Source organism: Pempheris klunzingeri, chromosome 10, assembly GCF_042242105.1.
Source record: "Pempheris klunzingeri isolate RE-2024b chromosome 10, fPemKlu1.hap1, whole genome shotgun sequence".
NCBI classification, from domain to species: domain Eukaryota; kingdom Metazoa; phylum Chordata; class Actinopteri; order Acropomatiformes; family Pempheridae; genus Pempheris; species Pempheris klunzingeri.
In genome coordinates this window covers 17,528,014-17,543,920 of record NC_092021.1, presented here as the reverse complement: position 1 = coordinate 17,543,920, position 15,907 = coordinate 17,528,014, and the positions used below count along the sequence as shown (strand labels likewise).

Genomic DNA, 15,907 nt, shown 5'->3' with positions numbered 1-15,907 from the left:
CATGTACGGCAAATGTGCGGCTAACATGTTTTGTTGCTGTCTTACAAGTTGACTGTGGGTAGCCGATCCTGCATTCTGCCCCACCATGAAGACGGGAATCTATCGTATGTAGGAAAATGTGTATCTGTGATTAGGGAGTGATAGGCAAAACCACTTATTTAGATTGTGAGTGCATTGACTGTACAGGTCTCTTCTTCCTAATTTTTCTCCTCCCACATTTTACCTCTATATTTAACTCTTAAGTTACCAGAGGAAAAAAAAACCTTCTCTCTTTGGTTGAAGAGATTTTGATTGAAGACATTTTGATTTCAGGCCACAAATGTTTATTATTGACTACCATTTATAACTGCTGAGTTAATTAATTAAGTGTACTTAATTGTCCCACATGATAATATTCCATCAGCTGTGGGATTACAAATGTTAGAAAGCCATTGCTACATGTTTGTTGCTACACACTGCAGCTTTTAGAGTTTAAAAGATGTGCCATATTATGACGGAGAGGCATATCTATATCCTTCACTTGTATTTTGAAACTCACAATATATTTCATGTACACATTGATCACATGCATTTTTAATTGAAAAACTATATTTTTGAATGGCCAAATTAATCTTCAGTTACTTTGCCCAGTTGTCAGCACATGACCTTCTGGTCACAAGGATAGGTTTATAGGTTTATAATGTATTCCACAAAGCATATTTCTGTCTGTAATATTCCTAGTCATCATAGTAAACCCAGTCCAAGTTTCAGGTTGATATTGAGTCCATTTGTCTACATGTCCTACCACCCTATAAGAAGGAGTCTCCATTATCCACCAGTGGAAAAACACAGTGTAGTCTGGCTGCAAACTTCAAATGACTAACTAGCATATTATTCTCTAATTAGCTTTTCAGTAAGTAAGTAATTCAGTGTAATTATTCATTATTCAGAAAATGTTTACACCTGATGATGGCTGTGGTGTTACTGTGGATTGGCTTTCCCTTTTCCACCCAAGGTGACCCAAGAATAGCTTTCAAGCATGCCGGAGAAACAGTCTAGCTTTATATAAGGAATTAATGCATGCTCTTCAGCAATCTTGAGCAATTTCATGCCTATAGGACTTGGCAAACAATCATTTCAATGTGAAGCACTGAGTGAGGGGATAAAGATGGAAAGTCCTGGATTATAGTTAACTGCCATGCCATTATTACTCTTAGACACTCACCATTGTCTGTAGATTTTGAAGTACACTTGAGCTGCTTGTGCCATAGAAAATAAATCTCTCACTGGTCACAACATGGGGCAGCGTTAGGCTGATCCCGTCCAACAGCTGAGATCTATCAGAAATGTAATTTGCCCCTCGATTTCATGTACAATTGATCTATTATGGGATTATCTGACCTAGTAATAGGACATATTGTTTTACAGAGTATTTTTGATTCAAGTGCTTAAATATTTAGTAAATTAGAATAACCTTTTTGTGTTAGAATAACCTCCATATTGTGCAAAATTAGAAAATCTTGCATGATTTACTGAAGTGTGTCAAGATCACAGTATCGAACCATCAGGTTCAATACACCAGTAGTTTTAGATGGATTGGCCTCACTGCTGTTTTTATTTTCAGGAAGTCAACCTTTTTCAACGTGCTGACAAAGAGTCAGGCTGCAGCTGAAAATTTCCCCTTCTGCACCATTGACCCAAATGAAAGCAGAGTGCCCATTCCAGATGAACGCTATGATTTCCTCTGCCAATTCCACAAACCTGCCAGGTATGGGGTCTCATCGTTCACCTATTATTCACACTTCAGATCTGTAGTCTTCAATGGTCTTCTTGCTATAGGTATGACAAAATATACAACAATGTTGTTGACATGTAGCTGCCAGTTCTGTATGATGTATGATTGCTGCTCCATGCTCCAACGTTTTCTGTTAAGGAAAAATCTGAGGCATCTGAACCTCCAACACCTGGTTATCATACACATTTACAGAGGTTGTTAAAGCAGGTTGAATTCCGATTTGCTGTGCTATACTGACAAATTGCTTGTGAGATATCCCTTTTTGACTGACAAGAATTGCCATGTTGAATAGCGCAGAACATTTCAGCGCGTGAATTTAAGCCACGAGAACTAAGCGCCTGCTTTTCAAAGAGCAGTATGAATCTCACTAGTATGCTGTCCTACCTATGCTATACAGCATGTGCTCTATATTGTAACTTAAACACATGCAAAACAGATTCCACTTCTATTAGTAAATAAATGCAGCAGTAACCATAAAAAAAGCACTTTTGCAATAAAATGCAATACAATTTTAAAGCTCCATATTACTTGTCTGTTTGCCCTACATACTGTACCTTACTCAGGATACAGCTGGTGATATTCTACTTAATTCTTATTTGGAAAAAGATACCTTGAGAAGAAGAAAAACAATAATGAGTTAATCATATTAACAAGTACTGCCTTTATTGTATCTTGACAAAAATCTGCACCACATGGCCCAATGTGATATACGGACACACTGTCCGACACACCAGTTACCTTATAACAAGAACATTGGTTTTGTTTTTTTCATTGGATTTCTTGGCAGTGAGGGAAATATAGAGTAATACGAGCCTTTTAAGATGTCTACTTTGAGTTCAGATGTCTTATATTTTTTTGTGTGTGTTTACCCAACTCTAATCCTATGGCTGATGTAGTTTTGTATCAAACCTATGTGGCACAAACAGGTGCTATCTGAAGTTTCATAGCAACAGAAGCTTTTACTGGAAGTGCTGTATCGGGGTGCAGCACAATGAGGGCAGTTTAGTCTTATTGAAATATTGTTGATATTGTGTAACGTGATAAATGACTGACCTTTCTTTCTTTTATTTTCTGGATTGCAGCAAAGTCCCAGCGTTCCTTAATGTAGTTGACATTGCTGGCCTGGTGAAAGGTGCTCACGCTGGCCAAGGCCTGGGAAATGCCTTCCTGTCCCATATCAACGCCTGTGACAGCATCTTCCACATGACACGTGAGTCACAGGTTGAGGGTCGGTTTCCCTCATAGGATTTCATTTAATCAACAAATCACATAAACGTAGAGTACTATCATATATTTTATACTGAAGCTAAATCACTTGCATTGGCAACAATACCAGCTTCTTTAAAGCAAGGGCCTTAGTTGTGCTATAGCTTTCCTAACAGGGCATCTTGTGTAGTGGAGGCCAAAATCAACATAACAGTCAGGATTAATGAAGTCAGACCAAACCTCACATTCCTACTGGGAGGCTCCCTGAATGAGAATCACAGAAGTGGGACATGAGAGACTCTGTGCCGAGTTTAGGCTTCACAGAATCAGTAGCATATTCTGAGGTTTGGAAACATTACAAGACAGTTCAGACTGAACACCACATGATAGTGTAATATGATTCCTAATGCCACTTTTGATTAAGTTTGGGTCCAGTATAGGTAAACATATTATGAGAATGAAGGATTACTTTTATTTTATTTTCCTTTTTGTCTTTAACACCCTGCATATTTCTAACATTTCTGATAATTAGTATAATAATAAATAGATATATACTATTGCCACTGCTTATAATAGTGTTGACAAAATAATAATGATAATAATGGCAATAACAATGATAATAATGTCAACATATTATGTACATTTTGAAACGCTGCCCTCTGTTACTTTGTGAAAGTGCGGATGAGATTATCTCAGCAAATTATTTCCAGACTGTCCCTCAGTGAGACAAATCACTCTCCAGGTCTTCCTTTGTCTCATGTTCTTCTCTGCCCCTGACATGGTCTTTGTCTTATACAATTTAAGTGTTAGACGCTAGAATAATTCAAATTACAGCAACTGAAATGAATGTAGAGGCCCTTTTAAAAATAGCTGAATTTGTTTACTGATTGTATGCTGTCATTGACTTTCCCACTTTGTGAAAGGAGCTCTGATTAGAGAGTTGGTGCTGACAGGCTTGGAACGGCTGGATAGAAAAGGTTTAAGATTAAGGCCATTTTCCTATATTGTTCCTAAGTTCTCTCTGTGTATCATTGACAAGTGTATTATTTCTGTTCCAGTACAGTTTTCAAATAGCCTTTGACTCTGTGTAGTTTGGGAGAAGTGGAACTGGAAGACCACCAACTGTTACACTAATGATTTACAAAGTGGACAAGGCCCATAAGGTGAGATAAAAGGGTCCACTCTTAGCTCAGTTTAGAATGACTTTTGGTACAATAACATAAAGGATATGGCTGATGTTATTATATATTTTTCTGATTGTCTAAAAAATCCCTTGAAAAGACCAAAACCAGCAATATGTTAGTTTGTAACTCAATACTCTATACAACATTCGGAACATTAAACAACTGTTTTCTATGTTAATATACAGTGGAGTAATGGCGACCTGAGCACAGAATGAAGTCACACTCACTCTAAGTGTGTTGTTACCCAAGCTTAATGTTGCACGTATGTTAGTCTGTGAATCATTATGTGAGTGAACCCACAGCACAAAAAAACAGTCAGAGCTGCTGCCCAGTGACAGACTTTGTCAGCGGTTTGTTTGATAAGTAATTTCTTGAAACACCTGGGCATTGTAGTTTTTACAAACTTTACTCAAACAGGACTGAATAGTGTATTTGTTGGGGACTATTTTTTAGTTGCAGATTAATACACATTATGGACTCTTTTGAGTATTCATGGCAGCAAGATAGTGTACAGTACATGGCATTGACTCAAGAGAAACTACAATAATTGTTTAGCTAGCAATAGAGGTCTATGGCACAGAGGAATGAGCTACATTGTGTTTTGGCCTCTCAGAAAATTCACTGAAGGTTTTTAGTCTTTGTTGATATTTGTTGCCAGTGAGAAAATATAAAATAAATATTGAATATTGTCAACCCTTTTCTTTAAAGGATCGTCACATTTTACATTACAGTCTTTTAGTGAATTTATCTTTTCATTTTCTCCTTGTGATTTGTTTACTTTTGACATACTGATTTACATGATGTGAAACATACATTATTGATGATTATGTGGGTTTTATCCATTTTCATATACATGTGCACTATGTACATGACTAAAAACACCCACAGTTCCAATAATACAGGCCAAATGTATATGCCAGATCCTCACCCAAAACCAACTCTTTTGTTTCTACTCACACAAAGAAGACAAACAGCCTCAACAATCGGAAATATAAAGATCGAATGCTCCTTCTGTGTGTGTTTACATCTATCTGCTTTGGCATGCCATTGTTTCCACTCTTGTGAAGTCCATGGAAACAATGTGGTATGTTTCACAAGTTAACCATTAAACTTAGCTGGTTTTGTTTCGTAATTATATCTATCTGGTGTCAGGCAGACTGCAATGTTGAAGCCACTTCTCTTCTATAGCTTGATTATATGGTTGTGGAGGATCTCAGTTTTTCATGTGTGGAGTGGTATGTTTTTTTTCTTTTTTGTCTGAGGATGTTCAGCGTTAGTAACATCAAACAGCTCAGTGCAGTTGTGTGATTGTTAGTGCAAACTGTGAACATAAGCAATTGACCCAAGCTTAATGAAATTAAGTCTGGAGATCAAACTGAGGAGATCAGCCTTTATTTTCTGCTAATTATTATATGCAAAAAGTTGGGAAATTTAAGAAATAGTGAACATATAAAGTTTTGAGATGTTTTACAAATGAATGAAAGTGGAATAGGTTGCCATAAAATGTCATACATTTACGTCGTTAGGAAAGATTCAACTTTTTCCAAGGAGTAGTCTAACTTAATTTACCTCTTGAGGTCTCAAAATTCCCCTAATAGTCTGCACATTATGAATATTCTTCAACCTCTAATGACTTTGAAAAGCTTGTATAAACAGAGGATTTACTTTCAACAATACCATCCAAAAACTATTACGGCTCATGATGGCATCCTGAAAGTTGATTCTGTTGAATGACTTGTGTTCCCTGGTCTCTTAACAAAATGGTTTGCAGGCTACTAAGCGTTCCCAGTGCTTCTGCAGTGACTGGAACAGGATCCTCACTGACTGAGACAACACACAGACATGTTCTACTTCATCTGCTCTTCTGTTCCCCGCTAGCAACTCTGCCAACTCACCTGGCCTTATTCCCAGATGTTTGGTTTCCAGCAATTAGATGTTTGAATGCTCACACAGTGTCGCCCCCCGTCACTATAGGAATGCTCTGCTTCTCTTCTAATGACAACTTATTTACGGTTGCATGACACTCAGTAAGAATCTAGCCTTAAGACACTGTGGTATAGCGCATTTAATCTTTAGGGACTGGCTGTGGTTGTGCGCAACCGACTGGAAAGTAGCTGTTATTTTTGGCGTAGTCTCTTACTGTGATATTCATGCTTTCAGCACCTGAACTCCAGGTTAAGTTAAAGCTCTTGCCTCATCTCCTCCACTGCCTGAAGTAGCCACAAGAAAGTTTTCCCATTTTATGAAAAGATTGTCATAGTTTTTAGGTAAATAAACCTGATCATTTGCTACAGAGCGTGAACCAATATTTCCAAGTAGCCACTCGCAATATTATCGCAAAAAATTCCCTGTAGCCCAAAAAGCATTTTCCCCATAGACCACCATTGTCTGGTAAACACCAGTAAAACTGTTGGCCAGTTGTTATATATATATATAGAGCCTTATTTTTGTAAGACCTTTCCATAGCCCAGAAAAGTCCTTTTTTTTTTCTGAATGACGTCACCGCTGTGGTACAAGCCATTCACCAGACTGCCGGGCCAGAGGCATGGTGAGATTAACATTACTGCACATATTCAGCCTAACCTGGAAGCTAGAAACTTAATAAGTGCTATCTTCGGTCTGGTATCAGTTCTTATGGTGGAGACATTACGTTGGTGCCTCCTTTAAAGAACTGAAACATTTGGTTTATCAACCAATTAGCTGACTGAAAACAAATCAGCGACTAATTTGAGGGAAAAATTCTCAAATGTGAGGATTTGTTTATCTTTCCTAGTTTTACATCGTGGTAAACTATTTATCTTTCAGCTTTAGATGGATTGTCAGACAAAACAAGACATCACCTTCGGCTCTAACAAATTGTAATGTGTATTTTTCAAAATTTGACCACATAGTCAACTGATGAACTGAGACAAAAATGGCAGATGAATTGATAGTAAAGATAATTGTTATTTGGCCTACTAAACCATCTTGTGTTGTGCACAGACTGCTATCATTGGTTGACCACATAGCCATACTGAATGCTAATAACAACAGGTGTTGATGTCTTAACTGTCTTTAAGTGTTGCCATCCAGGTGCCTGCTTAATACAGTACCATAATACAGTACCATAATACAGTACCATATTATTTGTCACGTCCTCAGTCCTTAAATGGTAAAATATGACGGAAGGTGAAACAAATCTGCATAGATCTCTATTACAAACAGTATCGACTCTAGATTTAAACCAACAACATTTCATGAGCAACCAGTGTTCTAAATTCAATATTCACAAATGTGCAGTTTAGTTATGAAGCCCTTTTACAAAATGGACAAAACGCTTTACAATTGGCCTCTCATTTACTCATTCACAGACACACACATGCGCACACACACATGCACATGGTTTAAAATTGAGCTCCTTCACTTTTGTAAGTCTTAGTCATATTGGCTAATGTGTTGTGTATCAACTGTGTCTGAAATGATCTATATCTGATGACAAAGAGTGAGTAACTTTGCTGAATCTGGTAGGACTTTGTATTTTCGTTTGTTTATTGCATCATTCAGACGTCAGCCCACATTCCACTAATTGCTTAACAAATCAAACTGATTGTTTAGCTACAGGCGCTAAGAACAAACTGGATTGACTATTCAGACGGAGAAGATTTATGGCTGACCTGCCTCCTCACTGACGCCAGTGCGGGCTGCTCTCCAGGCGTTCGGCCTTATCACTCACCAACTCACAAATTCTCTAACTTGACAGACATCCAAAACACCTCACCCAGCCCGTCTGACTTACGTGTGCGTGTGACTATCTAAACAGAGTGAATTTCCTAGCAGTTCACTCGTTGCATTGATGTGTACAATCAGTAGTAACCACAAATTTTGCTGAAAATCTTTTATAGACAGATTTTTTTAAAAGAAAGAAATCCTACTAAGGCCTATAAAATTACACTCAACTACTTTACAAAACCATGTTTTGAATCTCTTTATCATTGTGGGATCTCATAAAAAATATTTAAAATTACAGGAATTACTTTCAATAATTGGGTGTATTTCAGTAATACTAAACTTGTTGAGCAAAACTATTTTGTGTTACCCTGCCCATTGGTGATATCACCTTTCATTCATATATGCCAAAGTGATCTAGTTCTCCTGCATTTAGACCTGATGTTTGTCTTTTGTTATCGTCAACAAAAGGATAAACCAGCAGTACTTCAGTCATCTTATTACTTTCACTACTGAATACTGTCAAACGTCCTTACATGTTCCACTGAAATCTTTAAAAACAACGCAAAAATCTATAGTTTCCTTTTTGAAAAAAAGTATGTGTAACTTCCTTTAACAGCTGGTCGCTGTAATTTCTAGAACACGTTACTCAAACAGTGCAGCATTATTTTTAAGGACTATTTTCAACTATTTATTTAACATTTTTAACAATGAAACACATTTGGTGCACCAGTAAGGATGAATCAGGATGAAGTATGTGGATTTGACAACATTTTGACAATGAACATCAGGGTTCATAGTAATTATAATAAAAATATAGATTTGTCCTTTAAGGTATGCTGAATAGTCAGATGAGCCTGGTTTAGCTCCCTTCATGGACGTCTATAGGACCAGTGATGGTAGTTAATATGCTGTTCTCATTAGCTTAGCATGCACTCTTTTTTCAGTATTTCAACAAGTTTAGTCTACACACATAATGTTTTCATTGTAGTTGGAATGATTAATCTAAAAACCATCATGTTGCATTTTTGAACAGTAACTCTGGGTATATCAGTGTTTGCTATGATATATACAATTGTTTATTAATGCAAAACAAAGCCTTCAGATGTATGTATTTCTGCTGAGGAGCCATTTAGCCAAGTGCAATTTTTGCCAGATTAATCCTTCTGATTAAAATTAAGTTTCTTTGTCAAACAAATGACGGGTCATCAGTTAACCTCCATGATGTATTTGGACAAATATTTACTCGTGTGGTCTGTGTTAACGTGGTCTTGTGCTTTTACACCCTACCTGGTGTACTGCTAACCTTTTTAAGAACTGTCTATACTGTGAATTGGCAAAACCTATGAACAGCCATTCATGTACATTGTCTCATTGGACTAACTTCTTGTCAATGAAATAATAGTGAAATTAGAATATCATACATTTTTCTGGGGACCTCCTGGAACCGCCTTAAGGTCTCCTGGGGGACCTTAAGGATTGACAACCACTGCTGTAGCATGTAAGTATGTAAGCAAGATTTATCTGACACTTCTTCATCTTCTGTATCTGTGTTTTAATGTTCAGACCTGATCCACTCTGTTGTGGCAAGTAAACTGGTTTTCAAGGAGCAAATGACCTACTTCCCACAGCCTCCTCCAGTCTCAGTCCCAACACCTGCCTCACTTTTGTGTCTTGTAATGTTGTATGGCAAATCAGTCAGAAAAATAAGCTACCCTGTGCTGCATGTGGCTCTTTGTTTATGTTAGTTGTTGTTTTAACCAATGCCACAATTGTAAATCCGCATCATTTAGCTGTGGGGATTGCCCTCCTTTTGTGTGTTTTCGGGCTGTGTTGAGGGGCTGTCACAGCATTTAAATGAGCATTTTGCTTCAGCGAGAATGAAGAGTTTTTGTCAGCCTCCACTCATCGTGGATGATTAGAGCAAAATGTCTACCCATCTTGACTGGAGATCGCCACAGCTCCAGATAACATGCTCAGTGATTGAAGGTCGCAATATTTTGAATTCTAATGGGGCTGCAAGATGAATTGCCTGAAATAGACTGTAGAATCTTCCTGCTTCCTCCTCGTGCCCCCCTTGCCTGTCCGCTGTGAAAAGAACCACTGGGAATGGCAAGGCCCGATGATCATAGAATTATTGGATGGTGATTCTAAACCCTTCAAAGAGGAGTTGCTATGGAGATCTCGCTCCAAACTGTGAAATGATTCACCTTTGAAAGGCTGGAGGGCCTGAAAGCTGAACACATCATTGTTCAGGTGGCAGTTGGTTAGGAAATTGCTGGTGCCTGTGCAATCAGCAGCACTATAGTAGTTAAGGATCTAAAAAGGTTTGTTCTCTGAATGATGTGGGACAACAGTGGTGTGCATATGTCGGTTCCTTTCAATCAAGGCACTCTCATGCTCCGTGGTTTAACAAAATAAATGGAATGACAGAGGTTAAGCTAATGATAAGGGAATTAACACTGTTGTTTTCTGTCAGAGTTCATGATAACTGGAGCCTCCCCAGTACATTCACTTTCCAACTGCACACAGATCAGCCTTGTCTGAACAGCTTTCTCCTATGTGAGTGTGTTTTCAGTCAGTGATATAAGACATGGTGACAAGATGCACCTTTATTACTCAGTTTGGTATGAGACACTGCAGTTGACACTAGATTACATAGGAATTGGAGACACCTTGTGTGGTACTGATACTCATACTATCGAACACTGTGATTTCACTGTGATCTATTTGAAATATGGGATCATGTAGAAAACATGAGTGTATCTCTGAAGTGCTCAAACCCACCATTTTCTGGTGTCAAACAGCTTTTTAGCAGCCAATGTATTTGCCATAATTGGCATATGCAAAGAAACAAGGCTGAATATGCCACAAACTCTGTTACAGAAGCAGCATACTACAAATTGATGTCAATTTCATGTATCCTAAAATGAATGTCAAGAAGATATTTCCTGAATGAACATAAATACCCTTGTGTGCATTGCCAGTGTTTTTATGCTGGAAAGACATCCATAATGTGCTTTTCCTGACAGACTCATAAAATAGCTTTTACTGCTCTGAATACCAGGAGAATTGCGGCACTGAGTTTGCATGAACATTTTAAAAGCAGCGCGAGGAATGCAAGTTCTTTAGATGTGCTCTTACCCATCTTGCATGTGAAAACATGCACAGGAAGTTAAAAGTCAATGAATACTGTAATTTAACTGAATTATGTTGACCACATATCCTCCCAGGTAGCAACATCAGAGGAAGCAGCTCAATCAGTATTGATCTTGACTTGACTCAGATGACTGCCTTGTCTGTACCTGACAGAAAAGTAATGATATGAGCCAGCTCGAGCTTGCTTGGTGTTTTTTTTAGATGTTACACTTCTACAAACTGAAAATAGACAGGTAATGAAATGTATATAGGAAAAATATATATATATTTGTTCATACTGAATGCTATGTTCTCAGTGGTGTCACAGTCAAAATTTTCAAGATGGGGCAAACAAAAACATTGTTTTTCTGTATTTTGTTTTGTTTTTCTTTCAAAATGTTTTTCATTTGTAAATGTCACTTCATGGAGTTATATCTTCTCAGCCTGCAGTGCCGCTGTAAGTCCATAATTTTGCAGAGCTTAGCCTGATCCCTAATCAGGCCATTGAACACCACTCACCATCTAGTGACTAATCCTTTTGTTCTGTTAATAAAGGAGCACCTGTTAATAGTGTCTTCAAAACATACCACTGTTTGAGACAAAGCAGTAAAAATGAAATTGTGTGACAGACCTGACTCCTGAGACCGAGCCTTCCCAACCTCTTTCTTCTCTTTTTGTGTGTTTTTACTGTCTTGCGTGTGGCTTTGTGTGGTGCCGCAGCCTCATAAGAGCTTCAGAGAGCCCTACCCAGACCCAGTTGTTAAAGGACTAATTGTAGAGATTGCCCCTTTAGATTTCGCTCCTCTCTTTCACCTCGTGCATTTGTTCTCCAGCTCTAAGCCTTCAATGGGATGGCGGTAAAGTAGATGTGAATGTTAAATTAGGCAAAATTAATTAAAGCAAATTACTTTGGAATACGTGGCAGTCAGAGGAGAGTGTCAGCTGATGACTAAATAGTGAGTGATCAGCTGCTGCTGCTCTTTGAAAGCCTCTTTGAAAATTTGATTTATCAGCTTTTTACGAAGGGTGTTACAAAACGATTGTGCTTGCTTTAGGTGTTTTTATACATTTTTAATAAATGGACTGGCATATAGTCTCTTCTCATGCTTTCATGAACAGTGATTTATAATAATCACAAATGGATTATTAACCATGTGAACCTGCTTTAAACCTCCTTGTTCCTAATTAATATGTACTAAATTCAACAACAGACTCGTGTGTATTTTCCATTTCAAACAGTGTATCAAAACTGTATATCATAATTGTTTGTAATGTATGTATATTCTTGCAGCTAACAAAATGATTACATTGCATTATATTTTCTGAGTTCATGCAGACACAATAGCAAATTTTCATTCCAATCAGTGCTGAACAGGGAGCTGGTAAATTGGAGCAGCAAAACAATAATTCCACTGATTAGCCCCTTTCTGTGTGGTGTAAGTGAACTGTTTATACTGTGGAGTACCTCTGCAAGAGGAGAGGAACCAAAACAGCCTGATTAGGCAAAGATTAATTAGATAAGTTCATTTCACCACGAGGACAACGCACAGGATGACAGCTTGCACAAAAGTCTCCAGCTTCTGTTGACTTGCATGACTAACAAGGCCACTGGTGTATGATTTTTGTTTGTCATTTTGTTGTTGAGCTTTGCTATTGACATGTGATGCTTGATTGTAAAAACCCTGTAGTTTAGTCTCATGGAAAATCAGGTACTTATCCCTCCTTAACCCAGAAAAAGAACAAGATATGATATTCTGTGTATGTGGAAAATCGTTGAGTTTCATTTTGGTTCAATTTACAATTTAGTATCCCTTACAGTTTAAAAACACTCAGCAATGGTTCTTATTAATGAACAAGGCTAAGAGTATAGATACTCTATGAGGCTTTACTTAAGTGCTGCTTTGGGCTAAATGCTACATCATCATGCTAACATGTTTTTTTTTTTGTAAGCCATGCTAGTTATTACCAGTGAGGAGAACAGGGATGTCTAAAAATTATATGGCACACCATTCAATAGTTGTTTAGATATTTCATTCAAAAACCACAAATGTCAACCTTACAGTTGCTCCAGGGGAAGTGTCAGAGGATCAACAGAGTTATTGCAACCCATCTTCCGGGGACCATGAATGTCTGTACAAAATTTAATGTCAATCCATACAGCGGTGGACTAACAGACTAGCATCCCTTGAGCCATGCAGCTGACAACACTCAAAGATGGTCTCAGGGGCATTGTTTCTCATTAGCGAAGGATCTGGCTTCAGGTGTAGACAAACAGGAAATTAATCTGATTAGTGGAGACACAGGGGATGACTTTACTGTCTACACAAACGTCTCTTCAGCAGTCTTTCCAGTAATCTGATAACTTCATGCAGAATACAACACTGTCTGGATCTCAGGTCTGCTATTACAACAGCTACACACAGCATAAGTCATCAATATTTCCAGCATGTATCACTGTAAGAACTTGTTGAGATATAGTGTGACAGCGCTGTGATGAGGAGTGTGGATCACTTCAGTGACGTTAATGTCTCTTAGGGCCTGGCCTGTCAATAGACCTTTGCTGCTCAGGTGTCGGTGAATATGGATTGTTGATACCGTTAAGTGACTCACCCTGCACATTCCAAACATAGTGTCCCTCAGCACTGTAACACTTAAAGCCAAGTCATCATTCACCTGACATCCACTTCCCTGTTGAAAGAGATGGCATTCCCATTACGCCACAGTGTGAAACTTCACAACTCACGGTTATTGAGTGATTTATGAAAATGTGTGGAGCCATATTCTAAATCCAACAACACAATACTTTATAAATCTTTCATGAACTGGTGGCATATAACTACGTTAAGTTATTCAAGTGCTCTACTTACTTCTACTTTTCTTGAGTATTTACATTCTGTGCTACTTTATACATCTATATCGCAACAGTTCAGAGGAAAGTACTGTACTTTTTTTTTTTTTTTACAGATTGAATGACATTGAAACATATGATGATCTTGTAAAATATGATGCACTGCTACATGTTTAATGATCCAACAACTGTAAAATGCTACTTACTCACATCAGTAATAATATTCCAATAGTATATTAATAATAGCAACATAACAATATCATATATAGTATTATTACAGGTACATGTTGCTTTTTTCTGAATCACGAGTACTTTTATTTTTAATACACATTTTGCTTATATACTAATAATACATAACAGAACTTTTACTAGTAATGTATTTTAATGTAGTAACATTGCTGCTTTTACTCATTTAAAGGGCCTTAAAAACTTCCTCTGTCACTGATGTGCTCTAATCTCCTTCATACTTTCAAACGTAGTGATAATTTAAAACAAATCAATTGTATGTGCTGTAAGTGAAAGAGCATATTGCAGTCCAAGAGAATTGCCACGAGTAATGTTAAAGGCTGTCACTCTAATGTGACAGATGTACACCGGTGCCCCGCCTCCCTCCCTCACCCCGGAGCTCTGCTGGAGAATCAGAAGGAGTCCTTAGAGCTGCTGCTGGCTAAATGGTCTGCTTCAGAGCCTCATTACCTAATCAACAGCACAGCCACTGCTAAGACGCAAATGATTAGGGGAAGGGTTAGTCATCTATTATCTGTGAATGTTGACATTTTTCTCTTAAATCATACTCAGTTTTATTTATTTCTCTTATTTTTCTTTACTTAATGGATAAATCATTTTAAGACAGAGAGGTACAAAACGCATGACCAGACACTCCCTACTTTGTGCAGATTGACAGACAAGCCTGCTTTGTTGCACTTAAAGCCAATTTTAGTGAAACTTACTTTGACACTGTACGCTGGTCTCTTACAGTTCTGACACTTGCACACTGAAAAGAAAGATTTAAATATATTCGCGAGTATTTTATTGTGTTTGTTATGACTTTCCTCTGACTCCCACTGTGCTTTTTCATGCGGATGTTTATTTTTCCCATATTCTCAGCAAAAAGCTAATGATTTTTTGGGCTAAATCTAATCACTGTTTCACATTCGATCCCAAGAAGTCAATGTCATTGATTCTGTGGCTTAGATTCTCTTCCTTGTACTTGTACGTGTTCATGTGAAGCAGTGTTGTTGCTGCTGGAAAAAAAAAAAAAAAATTCTGTGCTGATGCTCGTTCTTTGTGTTTGTGTCCGATCGCTGCAGGTGCTTTTGAGGATGAGGATATCATCCATGTAGAGGGGACGGTGGACCCAGTGAGGGATATGGAGATCATCCATGAGGAGCTGAGGCTGAAGGATGAGGAGATGATCGGCCCTATTATTGACAAGCTGGAGAAGACGGCCATTAGAGGCGGTGACAAGAAACTCAAACCAGAATACGTGAGTCAATGTCCCAGCAGGCCCTTTGCTCCCCCTCACAGCAAGGCACAAATAATAACCCTCCCACACACATGGCCAAGGAGAAAAAAAGTATGTTTTTTTTAATCTCCCTCCAATAGGTCTCACCCCTCCCCCTGCTCCATTTTTTTTTCCTTTCCGAGATTGAAAGTGATCAGGGGTCAGGGGTTTTCTGCTGCAGAAATCATTAATAGAGAGTTACTTATTCAGCTGCTGACCCTGGGTCACAGCACTGGGCTAATGAAAGTGTTTCCACACAGCTCTTTTCATCTAAAGTAATACTCAAATCATGGCATAGCTCTTGCTCATGCTTATACACCTACAGCAGCTCAGAAAATTGTATAAGGCCATACAGTGGGTGACACATATGCCTATACCTCGCTATGAATACCATAAATGTTTAGAATATTCTTTGACAGAGGATTCCTCGGTTATGTGCTGCGAGGTGCAGGGCAAAATGCAGGGTGAGATCAGAAAAAAAAAAAATCCACATCCTGGATGTCAGATCACAGCGATACGAATGCACACACATTCAGATGGTCATATTG

At 38.1% G+C, this 15,907-nt stretch overlaps 1 protein-coding gene across 1 annotated transcript in view; it reads left to right on the top strand.

The window, feature by feature from the left end:
• The window catches only part of LOC139208380 (obg-like ATPase 1), a 40,954-nt gene that overhangs the window by 3,434 nt on the left and 21,613 nt on the right, over positions 1 to 15,907 (top strand). The window contains exons 3-5 of the mRNA XM_070838043.1: positions 1,604 to 1,747; positions 2,857 to 2,984; positions 15,166 to 15,341. Coding sequence (XP_070694144.1) covers positions 1,604 to 1,747; positions 2,857 to 2,984; positions 15,166 to 15,341 — 448 coding nt within the window. The remainder of the gene's footprint in view (positions 1 to 1,603; positions 1,748 to 2,856; positions 2,985 to 15,165; positions 15,342 to 15,907) is intronic.